General features: G+C 51.1%; 1 protein-coding gene across 1 annotated transcript in view; it reads right to left on the bottom strand.

The window, feature by feature from the left end:
* The window catches only part of HPSE2 (heparanase 2 (inactive)), a 110,009-nt gene that overhangs the window by 6,780 nt on the left and 82,570 nt on the right, over window positions 1–20,659 (bottom strand). Inside the window, exons 5-8 of the mRNA XM_027710965.2 lie at window positions 18,252–18,299; window positions 10,897–10,990; window positions 8,208–8,314; window positions 7,001–7,115 (exon numbers count right to left, since the gene is read on the bottom strand). Coding sequence (XP_027566766.1) covers window positions 7,001–7,115; window positions 8,208–8,314; window positions 10,897–10,990; window positions 18,252–18,299 — 364 coding nt within the window. The remainder of the gene's footprint in view (window positions 1–7,000; window positions 7,116–8,207; window positions 8,315–10,896; window positions 10,991–18,251; window positions 18,300–20,659) is intronic.

The following is a 20,659-nucleotide window of genomic DNA, read 5'->3' as shown; positions in this document are numbered from 1 at the left end:
TTTGGCAAAAACACCTTCCAGAAAATGGTGACTGTGGTTGTGAGGATTTGGAGAGATGGAGAAGCTGCCACTTCCCAGGGAGTCTGTTTCAGGTTAAACATCCACATTATTAATAATCCCACTCCTTATTTTAGACTTGAATTTGTCTGGCTTCAGCTTCCAACCAGTGGTTCTTGTTCTCTCTTTTTCCAGTACATTAAAGAGAACCTCAGCATCCAAATCTTTCTCCCTGTGGAGTTCCCTACATCCTGTTCGAACCATAGCAAGTTGCTCCTTCAGCATGGCTGGACTAACGCTGCTTTTAACATTATCCCTGAGTTTTATGTGCTTCTTGGACTGTGGGAGTTCAAGGTTTTCTCACCCAAACCCTGTGCAAGGTCCTGTGACAAGCAGAGGAGGACAGAGCCTCACCCCAAAGGGAACATTTGCTGAAGTCAAAATCATCAGCTTCAGACACTGATGCTCCCCTCATGAGGGATAGGCAAACGTGTAACGAGTGATGCTTTTAGCTCCAGTTTGCGGGTTGCCATGGTTAGTGCAATCTACTGCCCAAAACGACCAGTTTCAGTGACATGTAGGCACTTTGTGTTCAAGCCAGGATTTTAAGCAAGAGCCACAGGGTGCTGAGCTCTTGCCTTGACTTCAGCTCCTGCTTTGCAATAAGTTCCGAAGCACAGCATGCGGGGACAGGCAGGAGAGTCCCTCTCATCCGAAATAACCTGGTAATGTATGTGCAGTCATGCGCTCGGAAAGCAGAGTTCTCAGTCACTGGTGCCAGCAGCACTGCAAGCTCTGTCTTTGGGTTGAGTATTAGCCCCTCATCCCACAGCCCCCATGGTCTCCTGGAGCTGTGCCAGCAGCTTAACCTGCCAAGGCTCTGATAAGCACCACATCATTCCAGCCTTCAAGCCACTGCACCCTTCGCTCAGCTCCTCTCCCTTGTGTCTTTCTCTTCTGCTCTTCTTCTCCATCCCAGAGGAAGACCAAACACCACCATTAACACAAAATTCCTGCTATGGGAGCAGCAGCTACAGGAATCACTGCCAGGCACCAGTGGCACTGAGGGGACAGCCTACCCAGGCATTGGGAAAGTGGCAAGTGGAAGGGGTTCCTGCCTACTGCCCTTCACAAGCTGGCCCTAGTCAATGGCCTCCGCCTTCCTGGGGAGCTGAGCAGATGGAGGAACAGATAAACCTCTCCTTAGTCATCACCTCTTCCTAATAGGGTTCAGGCAACGGAGGCTACAAGGAGTGGAGCTGCCAGATCAGAAAGCTTGGAAACCAAACACAACTTTTCTGCTTCCTGTTCTTCCAGAACACCAACCTCTCCTGAGAAGGGTCTTGCTGTCTCACCTCCTGCACAGCCCTGGGATGGCTGTCACCAAGGTGGGCAGGTCTGTCACTAGCATAGTGCTTCTGGGAGATTGTGAGCAGTGGCTGTGTCTACCCTCCCAAGACCAAGCCACTGCTGCTGGTCCCAGATGGAGTTTGTCTCTGCTCCACCCTCCAGTGTGGGAGGAGCAACCCAGCTCCAGGTTTGCACATGTCTTGCAGCTCCAGTGGGTGGGTGCCAGAGCTGCTAGCTGCAGCACAACTTTGATGCATTTGCGAGTCCAAGCATATGAACTTCAGAGACCTTTTTTTGGTGTACTAAGAGGGAAAGGTGCCTTAACCAAATGTGACAGCGAGCAAGAGTTTAGGTGCTTTAAATCTGTCTCCTTGTTCACAGATAAAATGATCCTCAGAGCTAACTTGGAACTCCTGGAAGGATGAATGCAATGAGAGTGCAGAAAGCAGACAATGCCTCAGTCCTTGAGACACGGTAGAAAGGACGAGGCAGTGGAGGGGATGCCCTGCTTTAGGCACTTGTGCCAAGGCTGGGTGGGAGATTTCTGCAGGGCACCATTTCCACTCTGCCCTTCAGCGGACCATGTTTCAGCTTGACTTCTCGTGCCTTTCCCCCATGCACACCTGAACTGCCCAGGATTTGATCCCTCCCTCCCACCAACATCTCCTGCCAGTCCTTGCCTCTCCCACCCTTCCCCTGTCTGTAGGCGCCGCTCCCACCAGAGCTAGTGCTCCAGCGTGCAGGGCAGATGGGGGTGCCATACACCCGTGCAGCAGATTTATGATCATCAGGAACAGTTTCCATGTGTGTGTGAGCTCCACTGAACCTACTCTCCCTCCCCACCCTCTGTCACTCCCATACTTGGGACCATGCCTCTGCCTGCATGACCCATGGCATGCTGCAGTCTGACCCAACCACCCTCTCCTAGATGGTGACCTGAAGCTGAGGGTCCCTGGGAGAGGAACGACAGCCACAGCTCTGCTCTGGCAGCTCAGATGGCTGTGTGTGCACAGTGCTGGATGTGCAGATGGGCTGGGGCACCAGCAGAGCTGAATTCCCCTGCCCCCCCGGGGTGGGTATGGGCACAGGTGGGCAAGGACCCAGCCCCCACAGCCCTGGCCAGGTTGGGGCCCCTCTGGTGCAGCACAGGGGTGGGAGAGGCACCGTTTGGGGAGACGGCTGGGACCTCCAGCTGCAATTAGCGGCGCCTCTTGCCAAGCCAGCTCAGCTAACGAGCGCACCAGGGAGTGTGTACGTGCAGTAGGCGGGAGCATGGCTGGGGGACCCGCTCCCACTCTCCTGGCACCTCATTGGATGGCCCCTTGCCTTTGTGCACCCAGAGACTGGGAGGCCCAACCCATGCCCTGATGGTTGGGACATGTTGGGCAAGCGCCGTTGGTACCAAATTGCCAGCTGCAGCCCAAGCACATAGCTCGCACCACGGCTCTGCCCCGTGGACCCCAAGAGATTCTATGGATGGTTGCAGCCTGGCACTCAGCTTGTTCACACCAAGGCTTTTGCGAAAGCCCCATGGGGAAGGATACAAATCACTAAGGACAGATGCAGTATGAGCTCAGGGTCCCCCCTCCTCCAGGACAGACAGTAATACTCTTTCGCACTGAGTTCTCATCAATGCCTTTGGGCAAAGCCAAGGAGGTGAAAAATCACCTGCAGCGTCCAAGCATCTGATCACAGCACCATTGGGCACAGACCTTCACACTGCTGTGATACTTTCTCAAGGACGCCATCAATTCACAGGCAATATCATATTGTCTTCCACCACCACAGCTGAGCAGGCAGCCCCTGCCGTCACTTCACCCTGTGATCCCTCTGGGACTTTCTCATGCTGCATATGAACTTTATATGCAGAAAAGAAATTTTAGTGTCTGCCTTAGTATCTTACTGTCCAGAGTCTTTAGGGGAAGGTCCAAGAGGAGCCACAGTTATCAGGAAGTGGAAGTCTGGTTTTCAGCTTTGGCTTTTCCATGGGGCTTATGTTCCTCAAGCCCTACTTAGAAATATGCTCAGGTTTTTTCTCTGCATAGGTAAAACCTTATAGCATTGTACCTTAAGGGAGCAGAAATCACTACCAAGGATGGATAAAAAAAGAGGTGAGTACCATGTGGAAGAGCATTGAAAACGGTCTTTAACATTCTGTAACAATCTGAAGAGAAATCTTATGCCTGTCTGGGGTGAAATAAATGTATGGCATCCCTCTAGACTGTTTCAGAAAGATATTAAGGAAAGAGAGATAGAGTGTGTAAGCTGCATGTCTGAAATGATCCTAGAGCTACCAAATGCCAGATCAGCGTTTCAGAGGCACTGCCCTGTGAAGAGCAAATATTGGTGCTGTTCCTGCCCTCTTTCCCTCCACTCCTCAGTCCCTCACATGTACAGGTGGGTTGACAGACTGATGTACCTGTGAAAGGCTTATTTGAAGGGCTTCTGAAGCATGAGCCCTTACTATTATACGACTGACTGCCCCAATCACTTAGGAAGAAAAAGCACTCCAACCATACATGAAAATGTTGTTTCAAAAATAACAAGACAGTAAAACACTTGAGCTCAGAGAGAGGGTGAAAGAGCAATTCTGGCAGCCAGGACGGGCATTCAAGCTGCTCTTCCATGGGTGAAGGACCTGGATGGGGTGCACAAAGGCCATGCCCCTTGCAAAATGCCCCAAAAGCCATAAGTCCCTGCTTAGCTCATGAGTCAGCGTGTGGAAAGCCCAGCAGAAGTGTGAGCATCTTCCTAATTTCACCGGGAAGCTGCAGGGCCCCTTGGCCACGCTTCTGCCACCTGAGACCATTTTTGGGGAGTCAGGCTACATTGCACTTGCAAGCCACCACAGTGCAAAGCCAGGGATAGACCTACTTAAACCTCTGCTTTCAAGGTTTCACTGCAACCCTGCCTGCAAGCAGCTACTCCCAGGTGCTCTTGCATTTCCCACTGAAACGAACAGAGATTGGAAGTTTATTTTCAAGCCAAGGCAAGGCTAACCCTCAAAAAGCACAGAGCAAACCCCGCCAGGCTGCCCATGTTTACTGCCTGGTGCCTATGCCCAGAGAGCAGACATGCTCTCTACCCACCTGACGAGCTGGCAACCCTCGCTAGCTCACAGCATAGTCCGCAACAGCTACTGCCACTCTACTATACATAGAGCGATGTGGTGATCTGCCCGCTCCTTCCCCTGTACATAAAAAATCCACTCAGAGCTGCACTCCCATGGGAGAGGAAGAAAGAAACGGGGTGATTTAGAGGCCGAGGCTCCCACTGTGCTGTTCACCAAGTGATCCCTGTTATTTTCATTTCCTGATTCCCCAGCATGACACCTTCGCCACACGTTATGAGCTTTCTTATGCCGTCCACTGTAACATATCTTAACAGAGATGGTACTGACGTGGATCCAAGGGATCCAGCTGAAGGACAGGGAGGAGGGCTCGTGTAGCACCAGCACAGTGCTTGTATGGTGACAGACTACAAATCACTTGGGTTTTTATGAGAGGCTCTTTAAGATAGGAATGAAGGGCTGTGTCTGCATCTCTGCACTGTCCCTGGACCATGCAGGAAACTCTCTCTGGACCATGCAGCTAGCTGGTAGTTAAGGACACCACTGTAAAAGGCTCAGCTTCAGCTCATCGTCCTGAAACACGCCATCCTTTTATCTAACAAGGAGGCATCAGCAGTGGCAGGGGAAGAGAAGGAGGTGCAAAGACTGCTATGGGGAGCCCAGCCCTGGCTCCCAGTTCCCTGAGGAGCTGCCAGCTGGAGCTGTGATTGATGCTGCGGCGGTGCAGCCCTTCTCTCAGCAGGCAGCTGCCTCACGCCCAGCCGACGTGCGGAAACCTCTTTGTCATGGCAGCTAATGAGCAGATTGTATTTCACAGTGCCGCGGCCCCGCGCAGGTACAGCCAGCGGCTTTCATCTCCCTGATAGCTCCCACGGGAAAAGAGCAACCACTGTCCTGCAGAGCAGGTCACGGCCCGGTCTCGTTGGGCTTTGTGGAGTTCATAGCTTTTAAACCCTTCATTGGTTTGCACCTGCCCGTGGCTCTTTTATAGCACAGGAATGGAGGGAAAGGTTTGGGGAAGTACCGCTACAGTTTGTGCAGGAATATGTGGGATCAGCACTGAAGGAGCATGGGAGAGTGAGGAAACAATCATGATGGAGATTGACATCTAACTTATTGGGAGACTTATCTTTAAAACAACAGCAAAATCCAGTTTAAAGACTTTCATTGTGTTTAACAGCCTGAGGTTTATTCCTTTAACTCCTTCCCTGGCTTTAATCCTGTTCCTAACTGCATGCCTGCTCCAGCCACTCTGGGGCCACTGCACACTGTGCTGGCAGAGATGGCCATGGGCCACCCTCTGACCTGCTGTGCTGGGAGAGCCACAGCCACCCACTGCCCTTGTCCACAGAGCAGGCAGATGTTGGCCTGCACCCGGGAGCAATTCAGGGGGCCTTGAAGCCTTGGGGAAGGCGGAGATGTGGTTTGGCCAGGGAAATTGGCTCTTCAGAAGAAAGCCATCAAGTGCTTGCTGCAGGCTCAGATTCATTTCAAACAAAGCTCAAAGTCCCCAAGACTTCCCCCAGCCTGGGCCCCCAGATCTGGCAGGTATGCTTGCTGGAAGGCTGCATGTGTGAGCAGACCTAGGTGCTCCACGAGATACCCAGAGCAGCACAGGCAGGGGACCATGCTCTCCTGCTCACTGGTTTGCTCTCCAGAGCCAACCACCATGCCATGCTGGGAGGGTTAGCAGAGACCTTGTGTCTCATCAACACCTCCTGTGTCCACCCCAACGCTCAGGGATGCTGTCACAGGGATGCCATTTTCATCGGCCAAGTAGGTAGAGCTGACTGAGACACAGCTCCCTCAGCCTCTGCTCCCCTGCAGCCACCCCCCAACATCCAAACACAGCATCAAAGGCAAGTTCAGACTGTCAGAATTGTGCATCTCTCCAACAGGGATCCCCAGCCTGCCAGCAGCGCCTGCTGGGTCATGGACCCATAAATCCCTTAAAGTGCAGATGCAGAGCACCCAGCTGCTCTGCCAGGCACTGTGCTTACAAGGCAGCATATTTACTAGCCCCAACGGGAAAAGGAAACCTGCTACTTTTAACAGGGTTTTTCATTATCAGCACCATGTGTTCTGAGAGTTCCCTTCTGCCCAGGTGCTTCTGAAGAGTGAGGGATATTGTGTGGCACGGGTGAGGACCGCTGCTCACTGTCAAGCTAGGAATGCCTTTCACCTTCGTTTCTAGAGATCTGAAATCGAGTGCTGAGGCTCTAGTCTGGCTTCCCCCAGGCCAGCTCAACACTAGAGATCTGATTGTGTGCCCCATGGTATGTGTGATGGTCTTGCCATATATGTCCCTCCAAATCCACAGTCTGCACTGGTCCCCCCTCAGTGGCACCCGCCTCCCTCCTGTGCTACCAACCCTGGACACTAGATGAAGTTTCAGAGGTATCGCTCTCCCATCTGCCACCAACATGTTACACTTGACATGAACTAATGTCTTCTATTAACACTGCAAGAAACAGATCTGGAAAATTCGTTTTCCAGCAGAGTTCAGAGAGGCCACAAGGAGAGAATCCCCCCAGATGTGCAAGGAGAAGCCAGTGCCAGCACAACACCCCTGGGCAGACCTACCGGCAAGGGGTTAAAGTTCTGGTCCACCAGGTGGTTGTGGCCATGGTCGAGGAAGGAATGCCGCACCACCACGTCGATGCCCTGGCTGGCCAGCAAGCCCAGTGTGTTCAGCCACCTGGGGACAGAGTGAACAGAGTCAGGGCACCATGGAGGGACCACCATGGAGGGATGACCTGGCCCCAGTGGCACAGCCACTCTCATGCATCTGACCTGATGTCTGCTCCAGCACCTGAGGTGAAGCCTTCAGATGGTTTTGTGAGCTGGGTATTAACCAGCTCCCACTATCCTTGCCCCGGAAAACCTGCATGCCCCACTGCAGCCACCTCTGCCTCAGCTGTGCTCAGCTTGCGTGTCCCAACACTGCTCCTGAGCCCCTGCATGCATCCCAACGTCTCATCCCTGTGCCCAGAGCCCAGGGTGTTCCCACAGCCTGCCAGCACTCTACACCCACTGTCCGAGGGGGGCAGACTGGACCTTTGAACCAGCCTGTCTTCTCACACCCCCTGGGACAGGTCTCCAACCCTTACAGCCCTGATATCCCACGCATGTCCCTGTGCTTCCCTGCAAAGCCTGGATAATTTTCCTCCATCTTTTTTGATCATGGCCAGTGCTGAAGATCCGAACTGAGGCTTTGCAGTAGTATGTCCAGGCCATGGGACTGTACCAGTAGACGAGTCCCAGGAGCCAAGAATGGTTGTATCTTCAAAGGAGAGAAAACAGTTTCCAGAGCTGAGCGCTGACATCCCCCCTGAGCCCTCTCCCTGGGCAGGTGCCCTGGGGATGAATGCATGCAAAGATGAGTGGCTGCAGCCTGAATCAAAAACACAGAGTGGGAGCAGATCCGGGCAATCGCAAACTGCTGAGGCAAGCCTCTTGGGATGCCAGCCCTGGGATGCCACAGCTGGTATTCTTGGATCACACCTCTTGTCCATGCCCATGTCCTGCAGGCATGCTACCAGTGTGGGATTTAGTGTACTTCCCTCCTTACTCTGCTTCTCTGAGTATGCCAGAGGCTGGATCACCTACAGGAAAGCAGGGCTGAGGAGGGGTAATAGGGATACAATGGAGAAAATAACAATATCCAGGCTGCCAGGGACTACTAAGGGGGGTTCAGCTGCAGTGGCTTTGGAGCACCTGAGCCTGGTGCTGCAGCCCCACCAGAGTGGGGGTGGCAGTGCCCTGGTGCTGGCAAGCCGGCGTCACTCACAGGAACCCGGCCGCATAGGAATCGGAGAGGTTGTTCATGCCTCCAGCTGAGGTTGTGCCAACACCTTCCAGCCAGATCTTCTTTCCTGGTGTGTACGTGTTCACTACCTGCACAGGAGACAAAAGAAACTTGTGATTTAAAGCCAAGGCATACATTTCCTGTCCTACACCCTAGGAAGACTTATGGAGGCCTTTGGTGATGGTGCTGCTGGGCAGTCAGTGCCTGCCTGGCCCTGGCATGTCACTATGTGTCTTCACCATAGTTTGGTGATGGGAGACTATTCCTCACTCTCTCCTGCCACTGCCACATACCCACTACCCATCTTCTGGAGCTCTTCCAAACATGCCCTCCCAAATGTGCTCTCATGCTCCCAGTCCCGGACCCTGCTCTTCCCCTATAACCTCCCTATGCACTCCATCCCATATACTGCCCTCCCATGTCACATTAGCTCTCCATATCCCCATGCAAGGTGGCTGCCAGCCATGGGGAGCCCCCGAGCTCCAATGGCTCTGCAGTGTGGGAGCACTGGGTCGTGTACTGGAGCCACAAGGAGGAAAGGCAGACACCCAAAGAGAAAGCCGTAGGATTCCTCTGGGCATGGATAGTCGGTCCCGTGGCTGAGCAGGGGCTTCTTTGCCATCCGAGGGGTCCATGGCACAGGTGGGACATGCAGATCCGAGCATGCTGGGCCACCCCTTACAAGGCTTCAGCCAGCAGTGCAGACACCTGTGAGATGCCAGACGGGACAGCAGGGCTCAGATGGCCAGAGCTGCCCTCTCCTGGCATGAGCAACCTTCTGCACCATACAACACCCTGTCCTCTCTCTTGCAATCCCACTTCCCCAGGCTGGGTGACAAACTTCAGCGACCAGATGTCTGCGAAGCCAGAGGCCCCAGGAACGCTCTGCGCAGCCTGATGGATCCTGCCCCATTAGTGAGGAGCGCTGGAATGTGCTGGATGGACTGGGATCCCTCAAAGATGTTAAATACGCCAGCTCTGGGCTGCCTCCCACTCACAGCCTGTGAGAGTCGACAACCCTGACTGAAGCCCCAGAGGTGTTGGCATCCTGCCTGTAATTATCTAAGCCCGCCACCTTCCCCGGTCGGAGAGGAAGCAATAAAACAGGGAAGTGGACAAGTCCAGCTGCTCTAATCAGCCCCGGCAGGATGCAGGGACTCAGAGCCAAGCTGGAGGCTATTAGCACCCAGTGCTGTGCTTTTGCTCAGCCACACTGGCATTCCCAGGAGAGCCCTTCCCCAGCCGTACCCTGTGCAGAGCCAATTCTGCCTCGTGGGTATGAGGGTTCCCTCAATCTGCATCAAGGGCAGCTCCTTGCTGCTTCTGGTCTGGGGACGGATGGGGTCCCACTCCCTTCCCAGCAGGTTCCTGACCTGCAGCAGAGGTGGGACACATGCCACCACTTTTCATGTGGTATTATACTCTCAGAGGAAGCAGGGTCAGCTGATGTCTCTCACTTGCCCCACAAAGATCCCACTGACCACCCTGCCATGCCTCCCAAAAGCAGGAGGATCATCCACATACATGGATGATTCCCAGCTTGTGCCAGAGGACTCAGAAAGCGACTCCTCTCCTCCAGCTTTGCTGCGCCGACCCTCTCATCCCCTTTCCCAGGGCCTCTTTCAGTTGTTTACTCATTCTATGGTTTCTCCCTGCAGGAATTACAACAGTGAGACATTGTGGTGAGTGGTATGATTTGAAAACCTAGACAAGACAGATGGACGGACACCTCCTCTAGTCCCTAAAGCCTTTCCCACTCACTAAGTGTTCCTTATTTCTTCCAGGACTGACAGCTGAGCGTGTCAGTCACAGCTCTGGCCCCCATATCAGCCGAAGCAGGGAGACCCTGAAAAGCCCTTGTCACCTATCCCAATGTTAGAGATGTGAGCTGGGTCCCCTGGACCAGTGGGGAAAGGAGCACTCACTAGCCAGGCAGATCTATAGACTCTGACACCATATGTCAGCAACAGCTGGTTTTTATGACACAGTCAAAACATGATCATCAGGGAAAAAATACAGTTGTTCATAATGGTCATGAATCTCCACTAGTGAGAGTCACTCTGGGAATGCAACTGTCACTACTTTGCAAGCAACATTTTCAGGCACTGTGAACAAGTGGGGCAAGATATGACAGTAGGAGACCCCTCCTGAGCAAGCTGGGCACCGGCGGTGCTTGGGATGGTTTGGTACTGCCTGACTGCTCACTCATCCCCTTGTCCTGGGGAGCCAGTTTCAGAGAACACCCTCATTATATGCTGTTCCCTTCAGGAACAGACAGATGGGACACTCAAGCCAGTCAGCTGCCTTAGCAGGGCTTTGCATGTTGTCTCTGCCCCTGCCCTGTGCCTCCAGCCTGCATCCCAGCACACCTGCACAGCCCATGCTGTGCTGCAGCACGTGGCCGCTTCCCTCACAACCTGCCACACATCCCATCCTGGGGCCAGGCATTGTGCTGCCTGGTCTTTCCCCCCATCCTTGCATGAGGGCTGTCTGCATTTTGGCTGGGAGCACAGCCACCTCAGCAGCCATCCTCCATCCTCCATCCCCACCCCACACCAGCTCCCCTGGGAGTGCATCAGCGCTGAGCCCTGTACCTGACCATGAGCTGTGCCATGGCCAGGCACCACAGGCAGTGTCCCCTCAGCCCCGCAGATCCTTTCCACTCACGTACTTTCTGGATTTTCCTGATCTGGTCAGAGAGTGTGTCTAACAGGCGTGTTTTCAGGAAGTCCGTCACTTTGGCCACCCGACCATCAATGTAGTAACTGGAAGGAAAATAAAAAGACGAGGATCAGACAACTGGGAGTAGCTCTGCCCCAAAACCATGCCCTCCTTTCCTGCTGCTGCTGTACCACACCAAGAAGCCTCCTTTGCTCTTGGGGAGTCTCTGCTTGCACCCTGTCCTGCCCTGGCCCTTCAGCCATGCCTGTGTCTGGCAGATGCTTCAGTATCCAAAACAAGGCATAAGGTGGACGGACCCTAAATGCTGAGCATCCTGCACTGCAGGAATCATGGAAAGTTTTGCAATTTCTTAACTTTTGCTGGTGAAATTCTGGGAGCAGAATGCCAAAGGCTGGGAGCAAAATGCCACCTGCAAAGGCTTTGCAGCCCCCTCACACCATCTGCACCTTTCTTGCTTGCTCTTCCAGCAAAATCTGATTCCTCCACTCAAGAAATGTTGTGGCTGTTACCTGCAGAGGAAATCCTGCTCTCACAGAAATACCTTCTGGCCTGGGAATGCCAGGGAGCGTTACCCATACATGGGGATTATTCCTGCTCTCCATGTGCTTGCTTACATAAAGCATAGCTATAGTGCTGCCCATCTCTATGTGAATCATCTAAGTGTGAGAGGAAGGCTTTGGAATGCCTCAATACTGCCTCCTGGCTCCAGGCCATAAGGTGAAGCAATCTGTCCCAGAGCGCACTTACCCTGTGGCTAGAGGTAATCCCAACCTGCTCCTTCTGAAGAAGTGTCTTGGGCTGTCATCTCTGCCCCATGCAAGCAGCAGTGGCAGGTTTTGCACATATCCAGAGGCTCCTCCCAGCCTTGCGGGTACCCCAGGATGCCTGCTACAGCGTGCACTGGCACACCCCCCGGAATGGTCCTTTAGCTGATAAATAGGTTTTGCAAGAGAAGCTTTCTGAACCTTCTCCCAGTTCTGCAGTGTGCATCAGCTGCTCAACACAGCTAGCCCCAGAGCATGTCAGAGCCATGTTGGGGGGATGGAGGGTTCCAGGAATTACAGCACCTGTGACTATGCTGGTGGGGCTCAGTCATTGCCTCCCATCTCTCACTGGAGCTACATCCACTCAGAATTCACCGGAGTTACACAGACCCTTTTCCTTCTCTGCAGACCTCAGTGCAGCCATGAGTGTTAGGATACATAATGGGCTAAAGATCTGAGGTCTGAAGAAAAGTGAATTCACCTTTCCAAGGCTGCTTTCTCCATAACAGGCATCTCATCTGCAATGGTGAGCAGCTGTAGCAGTCGTAGTGGCTCCTTCACTTGGGTGCTGGAATGCAGGAGCATCCCAAAGGATGCTGTGGGCTAACTCAGCCTCAGCCAGAGCACCTGGCACATGTGCAACATGCACAAGTGCTCAGAGAGGATTTTTATGTCTCACTGCTCCAAGTCGCTAACTGTCCCAGAGCAGAATTGCATTACAGGCTCAACTTGCAAATGCATTAAACAAGAAGAACCTCCCCTGTCAACCCTCCCCCAGGTGTGCGGTCCCAGCTGCATCCCCAGAGAAGTACAGAAACGTGCCAGGCACATGCCAACACTGTGTAACCGGGGAAGGAGGCAAGAGCATATCTGTGTGTCCTTGGTGACTGAAAGGTGCTAAGGGCAGATATTAACTCCAGGGAGGATTTAGGAAGCGTTCAAAATAATTTTGATCACTTACACACAATTGAACCACTGGCTGCCGGGAGGAAAGCAGATCTGTGAGCAGCAGGCAGTGGTGGGGTTTACACAGATTACTTTTTAAGACAAAATTACAAAGCAGTGGACTCTGGGGAAGGCAGATGTTTGGATTTTAGCACGGCACTTAAAAACAGAACAGAAACTATTTTTCAGACTGCTGTGGACTAAAAACCCCATCACCTGGGCTAAAAACTGGCTGAAAGGCAATAAAAGGGTTGCATTGATAGGTAAAAGATGGAGTTAGAGTTACCTCAGTTTGTGTATGACCTGTCCAATACATCAGGCTTTGTGCAGGGTTTAGCTTGTCAGCACAAGCCAGTATGGTCTTGGAGACCAGGATAAACCCCTTGGAGAGTAAAGACAGTCCTATACTCCTCATTACTTCATTCAAGCACAAGGTGTTCTCTGCCCTCCAGGGGACCACATGAAGGCAACCTGGGAAGGTGCTGCTGTGCTGAGCACAGCCCAGACCCTACAGGGATCAGAAATACCCGGGGATAGTGCCATGGTCACATTCTTTTGACAGCTTCATTAACAATGCAGAGAAACAGAGACTGGTAGAGGCATGAAGGGCAGAAGTAAACCTGCTTCAGTCTCAGGAAATCTTGGTAGCCTATCTCCTGGGAGTGTGAGGAGGGGAACACCTCCCCTTCACGTATTTAAGCAGATCATGAAGGCAATTACAAACTTCAGTAAGATGGCAAGGATCTCTTGCAGATCTGCCTGGTGAGTTCTTGGTCACCAACAGGTACTTTCAATCTCCTCAAACTGGGGAAGAGGGAAGATGGCATCAGTTGCACATGGCTTGCGAGGAAGAGAGAGGAACTGAGGACTGCAGCGATACCTGGCTATTCAGGAATGGGTGAGCTGTTTCCAGCTGTAGGCTTCAGATCGTTGAGATGAGGGCACATCCTTTTGGAAACCTTAACCATCAGTAAAGGCAGTATACCAATCCACAAAATGCAAACAACTGTCAGGCCTTTAAAGCAGGAGAAGAGCTCATTAGGCGTGGATTATTCCCAGGACTGCAGCTTTGCTGATATTTACAATGACTCAGTGCACTTGACTTTAAAAAAACACCCCTAAAACAGTCACAAACTCTCCAACCTCCAAAAAAGCCAGCAGCAGCTGCAGAGAGCTCCAGTGCTGACAAGCACCTCCCCAGGCAGCCAAGATGAGCCAGCCCCAGGGGTCACGGTATCCACAAGCTCCTCTCCTGGTCCGGCAAGGTCTGAGTGCCAAAGGACATGAATGGACACATCCTTCCCAGCACAGGCAGGAGTCTCTGGCAGCTGAGGCTCTGCAGAGGCAGAAGACATGTAGCTCATGGAAAATCTATTCATCTCCAACACAGGCTGACAGACCTGTCAGTGGTCTGGGTACGGTGCAGCACCAGAATTGGCCCCAAAGCCTAGGAGACATCAGCATGCTCACCATGGGCACTGGCTATGCTGCACACAACTCCCCAGTGACTCCCAGAGAAGGACTGTGCCAGGCAGCAGGGCAGGGCACTTGGGCGATTCTGAGGCTGGCTACATGTCTCTGTCCTCTCATCTCCAGGTCTTGTGCTGCATTTAAAATGGTTTTCTGGAAAGATCTACAGTCTGCTGCATAGGACCAAAAAGCATTGCCCCACATATAATGAAGGCAGTGCACTGATTCTTGGGCAGCTGGTTTCATTTACTTTCTCCTTCATTTTAAAGAGAAACCTTTGCCCCTATTATCTGACCTCTTCTTCTGTTGCAGTTAATTACATTAAAGCCCACTTCCCAAAGCTCAGGAATTTCCGGATCTACTTTGTTGCTTGCTGCTACAGGGGGAGTCTGCTAGGAATTAGAGCACCTGCCTGCTGGGGACGCTAAGCAGGGAAGATCCCCACCTTTAGCATGACACCCTGCAGCCACTACAGCTGTGAAAATGAGACACCTCTGCTGACAGATGGCCCTGATCCATGAACATCTTCGCAAGGAGAGGGCAGAACCCCCATACGCAGCACAGGACATGGAGCTGCCCCACTGCTCCCACTGGAGAGGAGAGGCAGAATGCGCCAGTCAACTAGTAAGTGCACTGATGAAGAAAGACTGGGGGCTGCTCTCTGGCCCAAAGGCACAACTCACAGTCATGCCTTTCTCTGCCCCCCGACAACATGCCTTTGCCTCTCCTACCACTGGGAGCCAGCCCTGGCCCATGCCATCTGCCCAGTCATGCCCTGGCACTGCCTGGGACTGTGCTGGTGGCCCAGGCCATGATGCTGCCAGGGACCGTTCCCTCCATCAGACAGTGAAGAGGATGAAAGTCCAGTGGGCAAAGCTGTGGCCTGACCAGGTTTATTTACAGGTGGAGATGGGCCAGGAATTCCTTCATCCAGCTCCTTCCTCCAGGCACAGCCTCTGAAGACACTGCACTCTGAGCTCCCAACAGGCTGATGCGAGCCTATATATATACCCTTGGTATATGCATTGGTGTGTGTGCACACGCTGGGCAACTGGAACCTTTGGGAAATCTGCCCTATGCTACTGCTTGTGAGCATCTCCATCTGCATGTTCAACATGACTAAGTCAGAAGTCACCCAAACCAAGCCAGCCAAAAGCATTTTAAGCAACATCTCACACATGCCTGTGTGTCTGGCATCTCTGATTTGCCACACAGGACAAGTGACTTTCTATCTTGGAAGAAAACATGGCATTCTCCAAGAAGCCACAGGAACAGATGTCCACTGACTTTGAAGGTGCAAATATTTACTTTGCCTGTAAGTAGTAGGGATTTGTGCTTCAGAGTCAGCATTGCATAAGGATTTACCCATTAAATATGCCAAACCCGGAGTTCTGTGAAAGACTTCAAATGGAAAACCAGTTGTACGGACTGAGGGAGTATGCCCAGGGCGCAGCTGCAGCTTTAAGTGGGCAATGAATCTTCATCATGTGTGAGGACACCAGCGCAGAGCAAAGAGATGGCTGTGGGGAGGATTCTGAGCAGTGGAAACCCACATCCAAAGGTTGAGGGGGTCTGCAGTTACTCATAATCAAACATAACAAACGAAATCACCAGTGAAATGACAAAACTCTTGGAGCCACTGTCACAACCTCCTTTAGTGTAATTCCCCAAGCACTTCGAAGCCATTCACACAACCCTCTACAGCAACACTTTACTTCTGAAGGAAGGCACATATGCTGAGTTACTTATCTAAGTGAAACCATATTCACAAAGGCTGGTGAGGCTGCTTATTTCCACCCAGTGTCTCTTTTCTGTCAGATATATTTCAGATAGATTCTATTTTCACACAGAGAACAGGGATCCCTGCAATATATTCCCTTCTCAATTCCCTTTCTGGATGCAGCACAGACTATTCAAAGGAATAACAGATTTGACAAATTTATAACCAATATCCCAGGAGAATGTTAGGGTTTGGAACCAAAATATTCATACTTGAAGTTAGACAGCAGTTTAGTTTCCTGCTAATAATTTTCTTCTTGGATACAAAGGAACTTGTTTTGTTTTGTTTTGCTGTTTGGAGCAGAGGGATGAGACACTGTTTTGACATTTATTCATAAACAGTACAGAAGCCCAGCTCGAAGCTGTGGCTATTGCCAGTCCACACAATCGCATACGGGTGCAATCTCCAGAGCTGCAAACCCTGGCTGGGGGAGAAGCGGCTCCTATGCTGCAGTGGAAATGGGTAGCAGGCAGCAGCTCAGCTCTGCCGACCCTCGTGGGGAGCTGCACCAGTCCTCCTGCTCACAGGTTGCTGCTTCAGCGTGGCTGCTCAGCACCAGAGCCTATCAGCACTTCCCACTGATCCTATGAGAAAAGGTTTCAAAGCAGCCGTGCAGGCAGATTCCCTGCACACCAGATGAAACTCCACATCTGAAGCCTGGAAGTTTGTTCCTTTAACTCATCCAAGGGCTTGGCCCAGTGATCAAGTCTTGTTGCAGAAAAAAATTCCTGGACTAAGTAAATGCGATCAGCACATCGTGTAATCATGAAAAGCAAACTCCCAGCAGAGAGATAGATCATCATTGCACAGCATGAGCCTGTAAGTAACACAAATTCTGCTCCAAATCTTCTGCTACCCCACTGTTCCCATTGCAGCAAGCTGCTGCTGCCTGGCAGGGAAGCTCGAGGAGCTAAACACCCAAGCAAGCAATATCGAGGCAAGCCAAGCTCCAGGAATGGGACTTACTGGGTGCTGGTCATGCCTGAGGCTATAAACCACCCTGAGATGCCAACAGATGCTTCTACAGGAGCCTCCAAGGTTAACACACTGACACACAGACCGTGGGTGCACTTTCAAGAAAACCTCATATCTTAAAACCCACCAAGCTCTATTTAAGAGCAGGTCTCCAAAGGGCCTTTACAAGAGGTGGACTTTACAAACTCTGCTGCTGCACTTCAGCAAGGCAACCCGAGCACCCCATGAAGGGTCACTGTGAAGAACCAGCTTGGGTGGGCAGCACACACAAGCACAACTTGGACCTGAGACCCTGGCTCCCATGCTCAAGGCCAGTGTCCTGCATAGGAAGTTTAACCCAGCATGGCAGCAATTCAGTTTTTCTGAGAACAGGGTGGTCTCACCACAGTTTTTTTGGTCCAGTGAATCCTAGTCCCTGAAATGTGTCCGAGGCAGGAAAGAGTCCTGCCTGCCCCACAAACCCTTTTGCTATCAGTTTTGGTGGTCAATGCTGTGCTTGCACACTGCCTCATCTTTGCACTGACATTTGCACTCCCCCTGCAGAGAGTCACAGCCTGCTGGGGACCCTACCTCTGGCCACAGCATGCAAATTGGGGCAGGTAGAAATAAGAGGAGGAAAGAGATATTTACAAATTTTCCCTCAAATAAGAAAACCTTTTCCTCTACTTTGTGCTTGTTATATCAGAGCTACAGCTGAGAGTTTTGATCTTCTGAACTGCAGCACTTGTAAGAAACAGAAGGAAAGTCAGATATAAGCATCTCTCTGTCAGCCCCAGCTGGGCCAGGATCTTCATCCCCTTTCCATTGATATTTGCTCCTGGGGCTCCACCTGCAGTGTAGGACACAGCTGTGTGTCTGTGGACACCCTTACAAAACAGAAAGGGGACTGGGGCATTATATATGAACACTGGACTGAGCTGACTCTCCCTCCTCTGGACCAACCAGTTTAGCTTCATGCCAGCAGGCATGAGGAGACAGTGATTGGGGTGAATGGAAAAGGGCTTTCAGATAGTCCCATGCATCTGTCACATGTGGCTTTTGCCTTCCTGTTTTCCCTACTCAGGCCACCCTCAGAGCTGCCTGTCCTCCTAGCCGCCTCCAGGGACTTGGCAGTCCAGTGCAGAGCCCTGTTTCCAGCGATCTGGCAAGCCAGGCATGCAGGCAGTGTGTTTTTAGCCTGTGTCTCAACTGCAGAGGTAAAGATTAACACATCCACTCCTGTAACTGTTTGAGAGGCTCGAGAAGGAAGGGCAGAGCCTCTTTCACCTATTTAAATGCAGCAGAAGAACAGAAGAGGTGGCCGTAGCACATCTGCCCCCTTTGACACCCAGAGAGGGCATGAGCTCTGTCCTCAGCATCTGCAATCACTACACTTAGTGTTGGAAAGCAGAAGGAATGGTGAATACCTACTGTTGCCAGGTAACAGCATCCACTGTGCCTCCAGCCACTTTCATGAACCTATGAGAAATAGAGGAGGAAACAACATAAGCCCAGTGTTGTCACAGGGGAAATCCTTAAAAAAACCAATGCCCATCCTACATGACGGGATACAAAAGATGGCAACTGCACCCACAAATACTTTCTAATGAAGCCTTTGTGTTCTTAAACGGAAGGAATAAATTCTACTTAATACAAATGCTTGTAGCAAGCACAGCAGAGAACAACAGAGTGAAACCCAACTTGCAGCAGAGCTCTGGGCATCATTTTGGGGCAGGTAGAGAGAGCTTTCAGACAGCATTTCAGGAACAAGACCTTGAGGCATGCACTAAGTTCTATGACTTTAACAACTCTCAATAGCAATTAAAGAAGAAGTTTTAAATGTCCATCTTAAAAGCAGATACTTCTTCCCCTAAAGTGTCGTTAAGCTGAGAAGATATTTGCCTGGATTAAAGCAAGGACTGGAAAAATGGACTAAAATGGAAACAAAACCCAGCAAAGCTATTAGATGCAAAAGTGCCACCTCCAGCTCAAGAAACTCCTGAGTTCTGGAGGAAGAGAGCAACAGCTGGACAAATACTGCTAAATGCTTTCCTTTTTTTTGACTCTTTCTTTGGCATTGGCTATTAGCAAACTGATGGGATTCTGACCTGGGTGCACTTTTGGTTTGTCCCATTCCTATAACTGATGACAGCACTTCAATGGACAAGGCTAAAGTGAGTTATTATCTAGGTATTAGTCTCCTGATGGCTTCTGACTCGACTATCTTTAAGAAATACCCATCTTCCAGACATCTCCTATTTGAGTCAGACTTGAGGCTACACAAGTATACCTGCTTACACTGCTCATCCCAAAACCAAGGCAATTCCTAATCTTGGGGACCATATGTAACCTCTGCAGCAGGAGCCTGTAGCTGCAGGGGTGCCTCCCTGGCTCCCTAGTCCAGCAATCCAAACTGCACCTCGGGAAACTGCAGCTCCCACGATGAAGCTCAATCAGTTCTTATATTCTTATGTTTAGGGGCACAGATTTGAAAACACATAAAGGCACGCACTGACTGGACAGGCACGTTTTCTGTGCACGAGTGCAACGTGCACTGCATGGCTAATGATTTTGGAAGTGACAACGTGCACACATGACAGGAGACATTTGCTTGAGCAAGTGAATATGCTGAGAAAGGAAATGATGCTGTATTTTCTTGGGCTGCATCTGATGCATGAGGATCCTGGGAACACAGCAGGAATGTCACCGCTGTCTTGACTCCACAGTACACAGGGATGAGTGGTGTTGGGTCCAGCGACCCCAACTTCCCCAGGAAAGCCCCATGACCAAGGGCGAGGAAGGAAAGGGAAGGTTTGTGAGGAGAGATGAGACCTTCTATCAGACTAGTTGTCATGGCAGGGACAAGCAGCAGCTTTTCGGCACACGAGCCTCTAATCAGGTCTGAGGAGCAAGCAAGCTTCAGGCTAAATATAGCTTGGAAACAATCATTCTGACTTTAAATTAATGACGATGGTCAATTATAGACTGGGACAAAAGGGCAGCTGAACCCTGTGGAGCATAAGAGGATGCTGGCAAAGGAAGCAATAATAAATCCCTGCAGCCAGAGAGGGAAGAGATACAATTAGAAATGGAAAAACAATAACATGTAAACTCCTGTAGCACTGATGCATCCCCAATTCTGCTGCCTAGCAGTGCTGTGAGCTCAGTTCTCAGGCTCTGTAAAAGATGTAAAAGCCTCTCTGAAATGCTTTTACATCTCTCTTGAGGGTCAGGCCCGGAAAATTAGTGGCAGGGCGATGCTTTGGGGACAGTTCCTCTGCAGCTGAGCAGGGCAAGGAGACCAGCTGGACCAGCCCTAGTGCAGCCATAGGGAGAAGTGTGAGCTTCCCACAACTCACACTGGGCACCTGGCAAAAAGGGGATTTTGCAAATATTGCTCTGGAGAGGCTGCTGTTGTATAAAACAAAGTCTGCAGAAATATGCCAAAAGAGTCAAAAAACCCAACTCCCAACTTTTAAATGCTCTGTACAGAGACTGCTGCCTAAAATGCAAGATAGGAAATGCACAAGAGTGAAATAATGAACTCTAAACTGAAATTATGAGCACAATTTATATTGGATTTGAAAATCAATATGTTGCAATTGGGTTTGATGATTAGCCCAACTTGCTTTCTAAACTCAAATGCTTTACATTCTGGCTGAAAATAAACCATCCTGGACTTTATTAAATGGTCTCTTCAGGACCAGCTTGGCAATCTCCACTCACAGTCCAAAACCATGAGCAGACCAAGCTTGGAGGAAGACACTCTCCTGTTTTCCTTGCCATTTCCATATTTCCTAGAGCCCCGCTGCAAATTGGGACTTCTACAGTGGTTTTGA

Source organism: Pipra filicauda, unplaced genomic scaffold (genome assembly GCF_003945595.2).
Source record: "Pipra filicauda isolate LSUMZ 115617 unplaced genomic scaffold, ASM394559v2 scaffold15_size4787011_pilon, whole genome shotgun sequence".
NCBI classification, from domain to species: domain Eukaryota; kingdom Metazoa; phylum Chordata; class Aves; order Passeriformes; family Pipridae; genus Pipra; species Pipra filicauda.
The sequence above is the reverse complement of the archived record's forward strand: the minus strand, read 5'-3'. Positions and strand labels throughout refer to the sequence as shown.